General features: G+C 25.2%; 10 protein-coding genes across 10 annotated transcripts; 5 read left to right on the forward strand and 5 right to left on the reverse strand.

Annotated features, from left to right (window-relative positions):
* The first annotated feature begins 1 nt into the window (after window position 1).
* Window positions 2-1,628, forward strand: PNEG_00540 (hypothetical protein). Its single transcript, XM_007874239.1, has 5 exons — window positions 2-162; window positions 207-272; window positions 320-849; window positions 891-961; window positions 1,005-1,628. The coding sequence occupies exons 1-5, from the start codon at window positions 89-91 to the stop codon at window positions 1,416-1,418; spliced, it is 1,155 nt and encodes a 384-aa protein (XP_007872430.1). The 5' UTR covers window positions 2-88; the 3' UTR covers window positions 1,419-1,628.
* Window positions 818-2,160, reverse strand: PNEG_00541 (hypothetical protein). Its single transcript, XM_007874240.1, has 2 exons — window positions 1,656-2,160; window positions 818-1,608 (listed from the first exon to the last, which is right to left on the reverse strand). The coding sequence occupies exons 1-2, from the start codon at window positions 2,020-2,022 to the stop codon at window positions 1,463-1,465; spliced, it is 513 nt and encodes a 170-aa protein (XP_007872431.1). The 5' UTR covers window positions 2,023-2,160; the 3' UTR covers window positions 818-1,462.
* An 81-nt stretch (window positions 2,161-2,241) lies between these two features.
* On the forward strand, window positions 2,242-3,446 carry PNEG_00542 (hypothetical protein; the record flags this gene model as incomplete). Its single annotated transcript, XM_007874241.1, has 8 exons — window positions 2,242-2,327; window positions 2,374-2,423; window positions 2,473-2,594; window positions 2,641-2,785; window positions 2,832-2,908; window positions 2,952-3,070; window positions 3,114-3,207; window positions 3,252-3,446. The coding sequence occupies 8 exons, from the start codon at window positions 2,242-2,244 to the stop codon at window positions 3,444-3,446; spliced, it is 888 nt and encodes a 295-aa protein (XP_007872432.1).
* Window positions 3,447-4,086: 640 nt separating this feature from the next.
* PNEG_00543 (hypothetical protein) lies at window positions 4,087-4,509 on the reverse strand (the record flags this gene model as incomplete). Its single annotated transcript, XM_007874243.1, has 4 exons — window positions 4,373-4,509; window positions 4,284-4,335; window positions 4,203-4,242; window positions 4,087-4,161 (listed from the first exon to the last, which is right to left on the reverse strand). Exons 1-4 carry the CDS (start codon window positions 4,473-4,475, stop codon window positions 4,087-4,089), a joined length of 270 nt encoding a protein of 89 aa, XP_007872434.1. The 5' UTR covers window positions 4,476-4,509.
* A 582-nt stretch (window positions 4,510-5,091) lies between these two features.
* PNEG_00544 (hypothetical protein) lies at window positions 5,092-6,092 on the forward strand (the record flags this gene model as incomplete). Its single annotated transcript, XM_007874244.1, has 8 exons — window positions 5,092-5,326; window positions 5,370-5,530; window positions 5,579-5,588; window positions 5,637-5,678; window positions 5,723-5,754; window positions 5,801-5,843; window positions 5,885-5,922; window positions 5,967-6,092. The coding sequence occupies 8 exons, from the start codon at window positions 5,092-5,094 to the stop codon at window positions 6,090-6,092; spliced, it is 687 nt and encodes a 228-aa protein (XP_007872435.1).
* Window positions 6,093-7,547: 1,455 nt separating this feature from the next.
* Window positions 7,548-8,089, forward strand: PNEG_00545 (hypothetical protein; the record flags this gene model as incomplete). The annotated part of the gene is made up of 7 exons (XM_007874245.1): window positions 7,548-7,564; window positions 7,613-7,667; window positions 7,737-7,742; window positions 7,785-7,884; window positions 7,929-7,963; window positions 8,013-8,022; window positions 8,064-8,089. The coding sequence occupies 7 exons, from the start codon at window positions 7,548-7,550 to the stop codon at window positions 8,087-8,089; spliced, it is 249 nt and encodes an 82-aa protein (XP_007872436.1).
* A 566-nt stretch (window positions 8,090-8,655) lies between these two features.
* Window positions 8,656-8,951, reverse strand: PNEG_00546 (ribosomal protein L30; the record flags this gene model as incomplete). Its single annotated transcript, XM_007874246.1, has 2 exons — window positions 8,656-8,876; window positions 8,924-8,951. The coding sequence occupies 2 exons, from the start codon at window positions 8,949-8,951 to the stop codon at window positions 8,656-8,658; spliced, it is 249 nt and encodes an 82-aa protein (XP_007872437.1).
* A 46-nt stretch (window positions 8,952-8,997) lies between these two features.
* Window positions 8,998-11,483, forward strand: PNEG_00547 (hypothetical protein; the record flags this gene model as incomplete). Its single annotated transcript, XM_007874247.1, has 7 exons — window positions 8,998-9,029; window positions 9,075-9,102; window positions 9,149-9,253; window positions 9,302-9,367; window positions 9,410-9,466; window positions 9,508-9,619; window positions 9,661-11,483. 7 exons carry the CDS (start codon window positions 8,998-9,000, stop codon window positions 11,481-11,483), a joined length of 2,223 nt encoding a protein of 740 aa, XP_007872438.1.
* A 500-nt stretch (window positions 11,484-11,983) lies between these two features.
* Window positions 11,984-13,381, reverse strand: PNEG_00548 (hypothetical protein; the record flags this gene model as incomplete). The annotated part of the gene is made up of 9 exons (XM_007874248.1): window positions 13,252-13,381; window positions 13,043-13,196; window positions 12,846-12,978; window positions 12,728-12,802; window positions 12,606-12,684; window positions 12,488-12,564; window positions 12,357-12,441; window positions 12,217-12,312; window positions 11,984-12,175 (listed from the first exon to the last, which is right to left on the reverse strand). The coding sequence occupies exons 1-9, from the start codon at window positions 13,252-13,254 to the stop codon at window positions 11,984-11,986; spliced, it is 894 nt and encodes a 297-aa protein (XP_007872439.1). The 5' UTR covers window positions 13,255-13,381.
* A 316-nt stretch (window positions 13,382-13,697) lies between these two features.
* Window positions 13,698-16,486, reverse strand: PNEG_00549 (hypothetical protein). The gene is made up of 5 exons (XM_007874249.1): window positions 16,265-16,486; window positions 16,013-16,081; window positions 15,790-15,962; window positions 15,228-15,738; window positions 13,698-15,186 (listed from the first exon to the last, which is right to left on the reverse strand). Exons 1-5 carry the CDS (start codon window positions 16,373-16,375, stop codon window positions 13,717-13,719), a joined length of 2,334 nt encoding a protein of 777 aa, XP_007872440.1. The 5' UTR covers window positions 16,376-16,486; the 3' UTR covers window positions 13,698-13,716.
* Between the last annotated feature and the right edge of the window lie 382 nt (window positions 16,487-16,868).

Here is a 16,868-nt window from a genome sequence, read left to right on the forward strand (position 1 = left end):
AATAAAAAATTAAATATAAGATTAAATGTTATATTTAATTAGATTATTTTTAGAGTAGAGAAATCAAAAAAAAAATACTCTCAAGAAGATGCTCTTATTTCTTATCGGCGTATGTTCTGATACAAACAAGACATATGAAATGTTATTAAATCGAGGATGGAGGTAGATTTTTTTTTTGAAATTTAAAGAGTTATTTACAAAGTAAGACGTTCTGGCCATTATATATATAAACCAAATAGTAAACGATCATGCTGTAAATTGTATACAATTAGGTGTGTTGAAAATAATTGAATAATTTATACAATAATAAATGCTGTAGACTGGATGCACAAAAATTTAAACCGAATAAAAATCAGCGAAGAGCAGTTAAACGATTGTATGAATATATTTGGGATAAAACAATACCCGAAAAGCAATCATGGAATTTGTTCGATATAATACACAAGACAGAAACGGACAAGATGGACAATACGTCTATATTTTCTCATACATTTAAAGTGACGATTGAGTCAAATACATATACAGATGAAAAATATGCATTATATGTCAATTACCAGACATATATACACAAAGAACCAGAGAATCGAATAAAAAAAAAAGGATTTATTCGATTTCTGTGCGATACGCCTTTAAAATTTGATTCAAAAACAGGATGTGGAACTTTTCATCAATGTTATAGACTTGATGGAAAATTAATTGCTATGGGAGTGATTGATATTTTACCAGGAGGAATTTCTAGTGTCTATTTCATGTATGAAAGTAATATGCAAAATCTATGCCTAGGAAAAATAAGTGCATGTCAAGAAATATGTTTAGTACGAGAAAGAAAATGTCAGTTTTATTATATGGGTAAAAAACAAGAGTTATAAATATTAATTTATCGAATTTAGGATATTATATCCATAACCATCAAAAAATGAAATATAAGGGAGAATACCATCCAAGTGAGTTGTTAGATCCTGTATAAAAATAAAATACATCAAAAATGTTGCTAACAATTTCAGGAAACATATGAATGGATACCACTGAAAAGATATCTAGAGCATTGGAAACTAGGTGGGTCATTATATATCTCATTTCATACTTTAGAGCCAACACCAAACATATTATCGCCTATATGCAATGTTTCCTATATAGATTCATTACATATCAAGACTTTAGAAAACAAAGCAACAAAACATTTACAAAAGTATAAAAATAGTCTTCTTAATTATGACGTCCCAGGTATTTTAAAGGAAAAGGACATTCAAAACCTCAATCTTGAAGAAATACATGTTTTCGAAGATATGACAATTGTGCCTGTAAGCCAATCGAGATATTATAAAACTCAAGAAAATGTTAGGCAAATGATTGTGGAAAGCGTTTCTGCAGTAGGAATAGAATTAGCCAAAAAATTATGTTTTATAATCGATATATAAGATTCTTATTTAAACCTTAAATATGAATTTTTAGACTTGTAATATTATTTCTTTAACATTGTTTCAATTTTCTCATGCAATGGCGATAAATTGATTATACGAGGATCTGCTAATCTAGGAACTGGTGTTTCTACATTATTATCGAGAACAGTTCCTTGAAATTTTTCCTTAATATGTTTCTGCATTAATTCTAGTCATTTAATTAAAAGCAAATCATAAAACTTGTAGAAAAATTACTATCTAGCCAACCTATACTTGAATTACCAGGCTTAGATTCTTGACCAGACAGTTGCCGAAGTTCTGCTGTAAAACTTCCTTTACACCAATTCAAAAATATTTCTATCGGTTCAACATCATCTTCTGTAGAGGAAACTCCCAATAAACCAATATTTTCCATCGCTGCACGCAAATCTTCCATTTCAACTAATGGTCGACCCGAAATTTCTGCAAAATGTTTCGCTGTTGTGCCCAATAAAAGAATATACCGAATAAAGATATCAGTAAAACTATCTGTTACAACAGGTTTTGCACGAGTAATCCCTGCTGAACGCAAGATTTGTATGGCTGAAATTCTTGCTAATGAAAAGAAAAACCGTTCTCTCATTACTTTATATTTTATCCTTTTTTTTCAGAAAAAAAAGTACAAGAGACCCTATTATTTCTTCTCAACAAAATCAAAAAAATATTTTGAAAATTCTAGAGAATTTCCTATCATTCATATGCTTAGATTTTTTAACTTTTTTTTTGACGTTAAATCGGGTAAATATCAACCGTCAAAACACTTAAAAAATCTGAGCATATGAAGAAAACCATATAAAAGCGAATGGACACTCGTGAAGGGCCCCAAATAACTATAAGAAGTCTTGGGAAACACAGTGTTGATTTTGTATTATCTAATGTAGATCTTGCGTATAAAATTTAAAAAATATTAAGTTTAAGTTTAAGATAATTTTAGATTTGCAAACTCTCTTAGACGAATTATTTTAGCAGAAGTGCCTACTATAGGTATATTTAATGCCAAAGAAACGTTTTTTTAGAGGCTAAAATGCGTTAGCTATTGACTTGGTAGAGATAGAAATGAACACATCGGTTCTTGCAGATGAATTTATTACACACAGATTAGGGATGATACCATTACACTCATCGAATGTAGATGATAAATTAGTATATACGAGAGTAGTTTTTAAACGTTTTTTATGAGAAAAACGGTTAATTTTTGAAGGATTGTGATTGTGATCAATATTGTAGAAAATGCTCTGTTCAACTAACTTTATATGCCAAATGTACAGGGGATGGTACTATGGATGTGTATTCAAGAGATCTTGTTGTTGAAAATAATGCTACTATTGGTACTCCAGTAATTGATGGTAAAAAATAAAATATACAAAGTTATATATATATAATATATGATAGATCCTGAAGGAAAAGGTATTTTGATTTGTAAATTGAGAAAAGCACAAGAATTGAAACTTAAATGCATTGCAAAGAAGGTTAGAAAAAAGTATTGTATTATGATAGGTTAAAAATAAATAGGGAATTGCAAAAGAACATGCAAAATGGTCACCAGTTTCTGCTATTGCATTTGAATATGACCCATGGAATAAGCTTCGGCATACGGACTATTGGTTTGAAGAAAGTTCAGAAGCGGAGTGGTCTGTATAAAAACTGTTTCATTCAAATAATTAATAAAAATAGGCCAAAAAGTAGAAATACTGATTGGGAAGAAGCTCCACGAGATAAAACATTTGATTATACGGCAGAGCCAAATAAATTTTATTTCGGAGTTGAAGTAGGCAGTTAAAATAAGTTTCTTATTTTAATGAAAAACGTTAGACAGTGGGATCTTTGCCTCCAAATGAGGTTATATCTCAAGGTATAAAATACCTTCAGGTAAAATTAGCTACAATTGTAAGAGATTTACAAAGAGGTGGGGTGGAAAATATGGGCATTGGAGCAGTAGGTTTTGGTGATGATATACATCTTTCAAACAAAACTTTAAATGGATGGGAAAAAACGACATGGGATTAAATAATTTTATGTTAAAAAAAAAGAAATATCGGAGATATTATATATAACTAGATTATATATAATGTATCTAAATAATAAGAAATTCTACAAATTTTCATAATTCCAAAACCTTTTTTATACAACACCTTTACCAGAGTTTTTTATGTTCTTCCAAAATAATCTATAAAATATTATTTTATATCTTAAACTAGATGGGCTTATTTACAAAAGTAATAATTGTATGAGGCCCCAATCTTATAAAAGATGGCACCCAGCCTCTAGATACAAATTTTATTCCTTCTTTTTCGATTTCTTTAAAGACAAACATGTTTTTATATTTATCTGAATTCACAACTCTTTATTTCATCGCATCTATTGAAGAACATCTATTTTTTTAGAATAAAATCATTTATGTTTCTATACGAACATTGTAGTTACAACAAATCCAGCTAATACTACTGACTTTAATAAATCAGAAAAAATAAATGTATTTATATATACCGAAAAATCTCTTAAAACTCCTTTTGAGAAATAGCCAGATTTCTCTAAAATTTCTTTAAATTAATCATAACTAGATAATTGACTTGCTATCACAAATATAGCTCTCATTGTATTGGGAAGCATTCCTTTAGAAATAAAGAAAATCTCTCATCTTTAAACATTATATATAATCCATGGAATATGTTCTTTTAATTTCTTCTTTGTATAATGATGAATTATCATTTTGCATACGAATCTATCTTATTCAAAAAAAATAAGTTTATATTTAGAAAATACATTAATTATATCCATCGGATTACTAATAACTCCACCAATACTATTAAACGTAAATTGATGATATTTCAATAAGTTTTATACGCTTCTGATATTGTTGCTATACAAATAAGAGTACTAAATGTAAGAGATTTCCCTATATATATATATATATATTACAATAATATATATACATATTCTTTCAGAAACTGTACTTTTTAATTCATAATATATTCCAAAATGCACTGTAGAATATGTTTCCTGACGTAAAATATTAGTTGTTAATCCATTATACATAGTTTTAAATACTATCAAAATTATTCAATTTCATTTCTAAAATAATTCTTTTTTGCTTTCATGACGTAAAATATTCATGATTTTACCAGTTAATCCTGTTAACCTTTTTTACTTGTTTGCATTCTTACTTTTATAAGATCCATGAGGTGCTAATAAAATATCAATATTTTATATATTAAAATATAATACTACAGTAACGAAAGCAGTCATACAACTTGCTAGTCCTATCTAGTATTTAATTGAAAGACTTTTAACAGCATATTCAGCTCTAAACCAAAATCTATGCCTATTAGCCATCTTTCAAAAAAAAGAAAAAAAATAAAGAATTACAGAAAATCCCTTCTCTTCAAATTTTAAAAACCACTTATTTGCATTTTCAAACTTTTAAACTATTTTAGACATCTAATAAAGAATCTTATAAAAACATGTCTGTTAATCAAAAAAAAGATATTTGTACTTTAAAAAAATATAAATAAGAAAATAATCCATAAATAACACTCTTTATATGTCTATTTTATACCAATATTGCTTCAGAGATTATTGAAAAGAATTTGAATAAAGACAATAATCTGATAAAGAATGCCGTAAAATTTAAATCTTATATCTTTAGAAATAAATGATTCAAAAAAACATATTTTTTCAATGGAGAAAATATATAAGCCAACGAAAGCATTTTGAATTTCCTAATGTTTTTAATTTTTTTCGTTCTTTACATACAGATCCAAGAATTCAATCCAGAATACGCAATCAATCTGTTTTACTTTATACAAGTTCTGTTTTATTAGGGATTTTTGGTATTTCTTATGCTTCTGTTCCTTTATATAGGATGATATGTCAAAAAATGGGATGGGGTATTTAGTAATTTTTTTTAAAAAAACCTGATTTATACTTTAGCTGGTACTCCCATTATTGAAAGTTCAAAATTTACACCAGATAGAATGATTCCTATACATGATGCAGAAAGGATCAGGATTACGTTTAATGCAGATGTTTCGGATTCCCTTGAATGGAATTTTGTGCCTCTGCAAAAAGAAATATATGTTTTACCTGGAGAAGTAAATGATTTATTTAAATAATATGATTCTTCTAATATTAAATGGAAGACAGCATTAGGTAACAGGTTTTTAAGAGGATAATGTGGAATTTTTCTAAAACTAAAAGCATTTTATACCGCACATAATAGAAGTGATAAAGATATCATTGGTATGTTTATAATTATGAATCTAATTAATTTTAAAAACAATTAGGGATTTCTACATATAGTGTTGCTCCTGCACAGGTTCGGGTTATGTATATATATAAAGCATATCTGTAACTAGCTCCAGGCTGCACCGTATTTTTCAAAAATTGCATGCTTTTGCTATGAGGGTATGAAAATCGTTAAAAAAAAAGAATCTAATAAATGGAAGAGCAAAAATTGAATGCAGGCGAATCGGTTGATATGCCAGTATGTATAAAAGATGAAATTGAATGTTAGTTAATATTTAAAAGGTTTTTTTTTTCATTGACCCGGATTTTGTTAAAGATCCACTAGTACGAAATATCAGAACAATAACATTATCATACACCTTTTTTAAAGCATCTCATGTAAAAGTAAATAATTTGATAAGAGCATGAATAAATATAATAGAATAAACATTTATAAATTTATTGGAAAAAAATATTATAATTTCAAAACTACTATATATTATATAGCATACCACATTTAAAATAATCTAATAAGATTTTTATATATTTTCATCAAAAATATTTATTTTTCTATTTTCACAACTTTTAACAATTGTCAATGCGTTTCAATATAAATATATTCTATTTAATATCTCGATGAATTAATTATTCTTGTCTCGCTAAAAGATATTTTTATATTAAGATATCTATTTATAGAACATATCTTTTATTCTATATTCAAAAATATGTAATATTATTTTTAAATAAAAAACATTTCAATATATATATATATTATCTTTATAATTCTTGTCTTTAATAACTTTTATTTATATCTTTTATTATTTATGTAATATTATTGACAATAAACTTCTGCTTTCTATAAAATTGATCCAAAATACTAGATAAGCATAAATCTATAGAAATTAAATTCTATCTTGGATTTTTTTAACCTATAAAAGATAACGAAGGGTAAGATATACTATATATCAAGAGCACCTGATATAAATTAAGTAATTAACGCAAATCTTTTATATAGAGCGCTTATTATTACTTTATTAATATTATATATTTATTTTTTAAGAAAAAAAATCAAATATTAACATATCTTAATTATTTTTTTTTGTGATAATATTTATTAAATGTATAATTATCCAACTGTTTTATGATTTTATAAATAACAACAACTAAACAATCTTATAAAACTGATATCAATTATTTTAAAACATTTGTATATATTAAACAAAGACAAAAAAGTATTGTTAAAATATTTTCAGAGATAATATTAGTTATTTATATTCTTTCTACGGTTTTAATTAAATATATTTCTATTTTTAATATTAATTTTAAAAATTTAATTTAATAACTTTAAAATTATCTCTATCAAATTAACAATTCGAAATTATAAATATATAATCAAAAGATAAAATCTAATTATAAAACAATTCAATCACTTAAATGTTTTTATAATGAGAAAAAAAAACATTAATAACAATATTAAAAAATCATCTATGGTTAAATTTAAAATATATAAATATTTAAAAGTATTAAACTCCAATAAATAATAAAAATAATGCTTTATTGTATATCTCATATTAATCAACAAATTAATATTAACAAATATATTAGCTACACTTTTAAAATTTTATATTAAATTTCATAAATTTATTTTAAACTTTATAATTTGACAAAAAAATTATTTTTTTAAACTATTTCTTAAAAATTTAAATAAAACTAATCAATAGTGATATATAATATGTTATTCAAGTTAATTAAATTTTATTTTTTTATTCAATATTAATATTTTTTAAAAAAATTTTAATTATATACAACTATAAAAGAAAAGCCAATTTCTTAAATCATTAAAATAATACCTAAAATATTTAATAAATAATTTTAAAAATAAAAATGTCTGAAGAATTAAAGTATATTATTAATTAATTAAAATTAAAAATTTAGCTAAAAAACAATAGCCTTAAACAACTCAAAACAGCAGGATTTGATAGCAATTTTCCTAATATGAATCAGGTACTATAACTTTTTGAATTGTTAAATTTCTTTGTTAATCATAAATGCGCTTTTTGTGCTCTAAAATAGACAAAGGTAAGATATTATTTTTAAGAACACAAAAATAATCATTATCAGCGTTGTTATCAAAATTATATTAATTATTATAAGTGTATTAATATACACAGTGATAATTTTATTCTTTGTAGAGATTTTTGGTCTACATATCAGAGTTTGTGTATAAAATATTTTTTCATCTTTTATTATAAATAACATAAAAAGGTCCTAATGAATGGAAACAGCAATGGGACACGCAGGTAACTTATATTGACATCTATTTACCCTTCCCTAATTATTTTTTAATAGAGAGAAGAGGGTATATTATTTTAAATTTATAAAATTCAATAATGTTTTTAGGAAAATTTCCAGGAACACTTGAATAATACTGAAATTATACATAAAAAACTAAATATCATAAATAGACTGCATTCCTTTTAAACATGCATACAAATAATATAGTAAAGTTTTCAATAATTCTTTTTATAAGAATAAAATAAATTCTATATCATTACCTTATAAATTGATATCAATTTCCATTCCTTGTTTATATTTCTGCAATTTAATAAGATAAATGGGGATTCCATAATCAAGTTATAAAATCCTAAAATATATCTTTTAAAATTTGATTATATTTATAAAATATTTAACGTTAATAAAATATTAACATTAAACCTCAAAATGCATTTTTATATTATAACATATATAATTAAGAATAAACACACATTTAAGAAGGCTATCTCTGACTCTTTTTTACTCTTTTGAATTTTAAAAGATTTCATTTTTTCTCTATAACTTCTAGAGTTGAAAATATAAAAATTATTGTAAAAAGTAAAAAAAAAACATTTAATAAACAAAATATATGCGGAAGCCTCCCACAAAGTATTTTATAAATATCAATAGCCTTTCTTTTTAAATAATTTAATCCATAATAATCTTTATAATTATATATTTATGATTCTACATAATAACCTTTATCAGGACGTCTAAGTCTTTTCATTTCAATAGAAGTCAAACGTTTATCTACTTCTTCAACAGAAACAAGCTCCTTAACCTTTAAAATCTTTCCAGCTGTTACAGGTGAAATGCTATGATAAACCGTTGATAATCTTTTACGCAAACCTAATGATAATAATGTGCGTTTAATATTTTTTGGCAAACCAATAGAAGATCCTGCATTTTTTATTAAATATTTAAGACATTTAATTAGATAAAAATACTCTGAAGTGTTATTTTAAAATATCCCATTATTTTCTTATTACATCGACCTTTTTTTAAAACTTTTTTTAAATAAATGGAAGAACCTTTGGATTCAGCCATTAAATGGTAGGAAATACAATAAATATATTGATTTTTTTAAGAAAGATATAGTATTGAAGAACTTTTGAGACAGCCTGATGTGAGCACTAAAATATAACATAATATTAAAACGTTAAAATGAATAGGATTTGTACAAATTGGACAATTTAATTACGCAATTTTCTAGAAAAAAATCATCAGTAGATGCTCAAATTAAGGCAATTATTAAAGACCAATTATCTATTATTCGAGTAGGATTAAAATACTATGTTAATTTTAATAAATAATGAAATATCTAGTCAGGATTGGCATTTTTAAGTTCTACACAACAACACATGTATTCTATAAAAGATAATATGTTTAAGGTGATAGATTTTTCTATGAAAGAATTATATTTTATGTTTTAGATTGATAAATTATTCTCAGAATCTCGAATGATAGAAAAGTTTTCTATAATAGATAATGTTAATTTGAAGAAAAAAGGGAAATAAAATAACATTTTTAGGCATCTAAAATTTACAAGAACTTTAATGACGTACAAAAAATGACTGAAAATCTACGAAATATACCAAAAGAACTAGATAAAATAGATACAATGATGAAGCAAGATGAAGAAGGTTATTAAAAATATAATTTTTTTTATATTAAATTATATTAGATGAAACACTAAGAATGCAAAACTTTTTAAATATTCATTATAAGCTTGTCCAATTACAAAATTTTAGAGATCAAGCAATGTATCAAAGTAGAAATGCTGGCCAGGATGTTCAAAGAATACTTGAACGTTATTTTTCTAGGTTAAATTCTATTTCAAAATTATTTGAAAATATGCTTTGGATCCTTACACAAGATATTTTGAAAATTGTGAGAAATGGAAACCACGATTTGGTTATACGTTTGGCTAAAGTTATTGATACAGAGGATAGACTTGATAGAGAATTTTCCGAAATTGAAAAATTAAAAGAAAATAATAGAGAATTAGCATGCAGGCTTAAAACAATTCATGATAGTCCTCGTATTCTTCGTAACTATAAAGAACGATTCTTTGAGGAAATAAAGATTTCTATTGATATAAATTTAAAGGAATTTCAAGAAAGATTTAAGTTTGATTATTCAGGGATTTTGGAAAATATCTTTTGGATATTCGATGATTTACATCTTGTAAACCAAGAAATTACTAATCTTGTCCCACTTAAATGGAATATATTTGAAGTTTTTCTTAACTTTTATCATGCTGGTATTTATGATATTTTAAAAAATATAATGTACGATGAACCAGATGCAAAAACTATTCTAAAAGTGTTGGAATTTGTAAAGAAATATTATTTAAAAATGAATAAAGAACTTGGTGTTACTCGGGATAAATTAATTCCTAGACTCTTAGATGGAAAAGAATCAGAAATTGTTGATGATTATTTAAGATTGATTGTTAAAAAAATGAAAGAATGGGTTTCTAACTTGTCAAAGAAGGAATTTAATAGCTTTATTAGAAGAGAAGAACAACCAGAAGTTGATACTGACAATTTATATGGCATGCCTGGTGCTGTAATAATGTTCCAAATGATAAGTCAGCAAATGGATGTTGCTGCTGAGAGTAATCAAAGTAGAGTACTTCTTGGTGTTGTTTTAGAATGTTCTAAGATACTTCAACAACATAGAGAAGCATGGGGGGATCTTTTGCATTCTGAAGTTATAAAACAAATTGAACAACCTAATGATATTCCTGGAGGCTTGGTTGAATATATTATTGCATTAGCCAATGATCAAATACGTTGTGCAGATTATACTGAAGCCATTTCAGCACGTATTTTGCCCTGGGTCTCTGAAAAATACAAATTAGAAATATCAGAATGCCTTAGCAAAACAACAGATGGGTTTCTTGATCTTTCTCATAAGTGTATAATCTCTCTTCTTAAACTTATTTGCAACGATCTTAAATCTGCATTTTTATTTTTTTTTACACCAGTATGGTATGGGGGTAATCATATGTCTTTAATCATGGATACATATAAAGAATATCTCGATGATTGTAGATCACATCTTAATGAAAATCTTTTTGGAATTTTGGTGGAAGATCTTTTAACTGAATTTTTAGTTTTATATTTATCATGTGTACGAAATAAAGGTTGTAGGTTTAAAATGCCTAATTGCATTGAACAAATAAAAAACGATGTACGATTAGCATTTGGATTATTTGCACGATATATAAATCCTAAAGAATTAGAATATCATTTTAATGTTATTGAGAGAATGCTGACTTTATTATCTACAACTCGCACATTATTTTTTCAAGATTATATGGCATTTAAACATGATTATTGGGATCTTCCTTTTTGGTATGTAGAAGATCTTTTGACTAAAAGAGACGACCTTGATAAAAGTACTGTAAAAGAAATGCTAGAAACTATAAAACGTGAAGAAGTGCAAACTAATGAAGTTCATAATAACAACATTACGATTATGTCAAAACTTAAAAAATAAAAATTTTAAGATATTTTTTCTATAATTTAATGATATATAGATTATTCAGAAAACCAACATTTAAAATTACTGCTATTTTTAGTTATGTAAGTTAGAAAATAAATTTTTATTTATTTTATAAATAATGTATATTTAAATTCTTTTTTATCCAATTAGACTTTAAAATTTCTTTAGATAAATACTATATATTAATAAAAAGTAACTATTTTAGCTCCATCTTATATAAAAATTATTTAAAAAATAGATGTTAATCATTAAAAGATTAAATTTAGCCTCATTTTTACTGATAGAACTATTTATGAATATTCAATATTATTCTAAATAAAATAAATCTAATTCTTAAATCATTAATTTATAATATAATATGTTCACTGTATTTATAACTACAAAAACACTGGCATATATTTAAATAACTTAGTTTTTAAATTTACATAATTTTTTTACAATATTTTTAAAAAGTATCAGAAATACAGATAAAATACATAAACAATTATTTTCAACTAAATACAAGTATCAATTGAAATCCTACGCGATAGAAAGTGATCATATGATGTTAAAATTTTCAATAAAGTAACTTGAGCTTTTTGAGATAATTGCATAATTTTTCCCGCTCTAGTAGAACTTGATTTCATATTATTAACATACTGTTTTATTTGCCTTTCCAAAGTAATAAATGACTTATCACTCAATATCTAAATAATCAGGATTTAATTTTATAAATAATAATACAAACATCAAATGCTAAAGAATTATTTTCATTTAAATTAATTTGAGTATATGAAAACTTCGGTTCTATTTGATCGTCTTGCAATCTTAGTAAAGGATGAAGCTAGAGACATTGGTTAAAAAAAGAATTCTATATCAATAAAATACTCTTTTAATCTGTTTTTTTGATTTTTCATCATATTGTGCATTTTTCGTCAATTCCCGAAAATTTGCCTCTTCTTTAGAAAGTAAGCTTTTTAATGTCAATATATATAATATTCGAGGAAGATCAGACTAACTATTTTTCTTGATTTAATGCTTTTTCTAATCGTGATATTTGTTCTAAATTTGAAATAAGAATAGACTCTAATTCTTGCTGAAAAATATCAACGCTAATATAAAAAATAAAAATATTACATTTTTTTCTTTCAATTTCTCATAATTATATTGTTCTTTTGAAGATGGAACCAACAATCTTGAAATACGATCTCGTATTCTAATGCAATTAAAAATATAAAAACTAAAAACATATATATTACTTATTAATCATTATATTTAAATTTCTTTGAGCATCCATCCTTCGTGTTTTGTGACGAATACTCATAATAACAGATCTATAACATTTAATTTAATATAATAAATATATATTCCTTAAACCGTTGAATATCTTTTAAAATTTCCACAATCTGAATAAGTGATGATTCTGAAATCTGTGTCCACCGCCTATTTATAACTGATCTTGGAATTCTTCGAATTTGTTGACGAAGATATGGTATCGTATGGTCTTGATCTTTATATATTAATTTTTTATTAAAAAAATAACAGTATTTTGTTTAAATTATGAAAAAACATACGAAATTTCTCTAATGGTTGCTTTTTTCTTTGCCTTTGTATATCTGACTTTAAATGTGATGAATGTTTTTGAAATATTTCTTTATTTTTTAGATTTTTTGTTAAATCTACCTGTTTAGCATGAAACCCTTGAAATATATTATCTTCGTTTTCAACCTATTTATTTTAGTCTTGTTTCATCTTATTCATATTCCAATATATTATTTCTTACCATTTTGTTTTTTATATTTACGTTCGAGAAATCTAAAGATTATTTTTATAATTAGAAATATATATTCAATAATACATTAAAAAAGCATTAATATGCAATGTATAAAGCATTATTAGAATTACTAAGTAAAAAATAAAAACTCTACTATTTTTTTTTTCATTTTAAGAAAAAGACAATAAAAACATCTAACAGAAAGTAAGTTATTAACCTAAGAGAATAAAAAACACGTTTTTTTTTTAAAAAGATAGCTGATGCTTTTTTAATTCCTCTGTTAAAAACGTCCCATTGAATAATGACATTAAAGCAATTTAATGTTAAGTAGGTAATATCGAAATTGTTTTTATAATATAAAATATATACATTTGAATCTCAAACGTATAAGCCAAAGGGGTATTTTCAATGAAAAAATCGTTATAATAAAATATATGTTTGTTTGATTAAAGAATGCTTGATTTTAAACTAGACTTAATAAACGACCAATGGTTTCTTTTTTCTTATTGAAATATTTTGTTTAGTTATATCTTCGTATTTTAAAGGATATTTCTCATCTGAAGCGGATAAAATTGGTTTATGGTGTATAACATTGAAATTAAAATATAATCTAGACGAATGAAATGGTTGAGAAACCCGTCTTAAAAGCAATTTACTTTTCAAATCAGTTGAAATATGTCGCTCAGTCTTTTCATTCTTTAAACCATAAGGATGACACATATGATAATTTTTATTTTTTTTTATCCCTCTAATAGTATCTAGTTCTTTTTTTGCAGCATTATATGATAAATTTAAAGAATTTTTTATAAATTTATCTTCAATTTTTTTATGTCCACATAAAACATTAGAATTTGATGGACTTAAAGATTTAAAATCTTCAATTTGAGATGAGGCAGATCCATTGATTATTTGATGTCGATTATTAGTAGGACATGATATTTTGTTCTGAAGTATATTGCTATAAGAGTCTTTAGTGAATGTAAATACATCTTGGAAAGGCTGAACAATTTCTTGAGTATGTTTTTTATTCAATTCCGAATTAGAAGTTTTTAAAGTTTTATCTGGTGATTCAAATATATGAAGAGCCAAACTATCTTGATCATTGCTTATAGAATAATCAGTTGATTTTAAGTTATATAGGTCTTTAAATTTGGAATTTTCTAATTGTTTGCTTTTTTTCCGTAAATGTGAAAAAAATCTCATAGTGGATCCTATATTTTTCTCTAATACATCTACTGCTGAACTTTCTATACCCAAAATAGTTGAATTAAGTTGGCCTATTTTCTTAATATCTAATTCCGATCCATTTTCATTAACAACCAATGGTTTAATGGATACATCATTTTCTTTGTGTAATGAAGATTTTTCAGATATTTGCGTTAATTCCTCAACATTCTTCTCAGAAACTATTGGTTCTATTACTAGATCCGAGTTCGTAATTTTACTTTTCCAGACCAGATTACGCCAATGGTGCTTAGAGTGAAATTTCCTGGAATTTACACCAATTTCTGAATGATTATCATTTTGGATGTCTTTATTATATTTAGATTCTCCTGAATCTACTACTTCATACTTTTTACGAAACCATAAATATTTTAAATTAAAAGACAAGTGTCTTTGAGGCATAGAATGAATATTTGAACATTTTTCATTTGAAATTTGTTTTTTATGTGTATGAGATTCTATCTTATTAAGATAAAAGTTGTGCTGATCGATACTTAATTTTTTATCAATAAGTTGAAACGATACTGGTTCAGATTTTATATTCATTTTTATAGTGGATACTTTAATCGAATTATTAACTTTATTGAAAAAAGGATGTTCAAGACTTTGAATACAGTTAGGTCTTCGAAGTGGATCCCACTGTATTGTCCACCTAATAAAAGAAGCAAATGATGAAGGCCAAGAATTAGACAAAATAGCCTCTAAAGACATCGGTGGAATCTAGTTACCATTATTATTATTTAAAAAATGGAGAAAAATGCCTTCGGGAAAGAAAATCCGAGTTTTTCTGCTAACTTTAACCCTTTTTTCCATTCCCCTCCTCCAATTTCCGTGTTATCGTTATTATGAATCCATATAGCAGGACTACCTATAACTTCGCAAATTCTCCATATTTGATCAATTTCATTTGTTCCGGGAAATAAAGGCCGAAAAGTAGCTAATTCAACTGCCATTGCTCCAAAAGCCCAGATATCAACAGGTGCAGAATATTCATTTGCACGAAGAAGTACTTCTGGAGCACGATACCATCTTGTTGAAACATATGATGTGTATGGCGATTGAGATGCAATTTCTCTAGCTAATCCGAAGTCGCCAAGTTTAATTAAATAAGTAACACCTTTTGTTGGAGATGTTAAAAATTTATTATTAAAAATTGATAATTCAGATAATTTCTGACTTGGTATTGTAGAAACTAAAATATTTTCCGGCTTAATATCTCTATGAAAGAAATTGTGATCATGAATATGTTTTAGAGCAGACAAAGTTTGATATCTAGATATCTATGTTAAAATATTCTTTAGAAAAATAATATAAGGTAAATACAATATATGTTGTATTGTTTCAATATCAAAATTTTTACTATTCCTGGATTTAATGAGCTGATATAAGTTTCCTTCCATGTGCTCCATAACTAAGTGTAAACGTTTAGTTGTAGGATCGAGAAAAGTATCATATACAGGAACTATATGCGGATGAGGAGGAAGTGTACGTAGAGACTAACATATGAAATTAATAATTCTATAGATTAAAAGACAAATATTCACACCTGTATTTCTCGAAGTTTTAAGCAGTCGGAAAATGTTTGAAACGTCTTTTTCATGGTTTTAATAGCAACCTAAACGTATTAACCTCATTTAATATTAAATAAAATTTTATCATTTAGAGATTTTTCTTATAAATTCCATATTTTATTCACCAAGTTTTTCTAGATTTTAAATTTTTCTGATTTTTTTAAGCATTTGAAAAAATCTCATTATATTTTATGCACACTAGAAAAACATTTTATATCTTCACTTACCAGTGTCGGTTCTGAATCATTGGATACTTTTTTACGTGCTAAAACAACATTCCCAAAGCTCCCATCGCCAATATTACTTAAAATTTCAAATCTACTACTTAAAATCTCCATCTTTTTCACCGCTTCTTTATGTAAAGGCCAAAAAAACCATTCAAATCCGATCTACTTCCTAAACGCTTCCCCCCTCTTTTTTTATAATTCTTATTCTTTTTCTCTATTTTTTTTATCTAATATGCCTTAATCTTATCGTCAGCTTTAATGACTATTTAAAACCCTGTTAAAAAAGTATATAAAAAATACAGACCTTATTCTATATTAATATATAAAAAGTACATTTAATATGTATGCCTCAAGAAAAAAAGAAAAAAAAGAGTATTTTTTATCTTTTTTTTTTTTTTAAAAAAATCTTATGCTGATTTTTCAGGTACCCTATAATAGCATTAGCAGGAAAAAACTAGTTATGGAAAGTGATATCTACATAAAAATTCAGTAGAATTCCTTATAGATAAAAGAATAATAATATATGAAAACTATACATGAAAGAAAAGGATTTGAGTTTTTCTAATTTATTCTGAAAGATATATTGTCAATATTAATGTTAATT

The sequence above is a fragment of the Pneumocystis murina genome (genome assembly GCF_000349005.2).
Source record: "Pneumocystis murina B123 chromosome Unknown supercont1.1, whole genome shotgun sequence".
NCBI classification, from domain to species: Eukaryota; Fungi; Ascomycota; class Pneumocystomycetes; order Pneumocystales; family Pneumocystaceae; genus Pneumocystis; species Pneumocystis murina.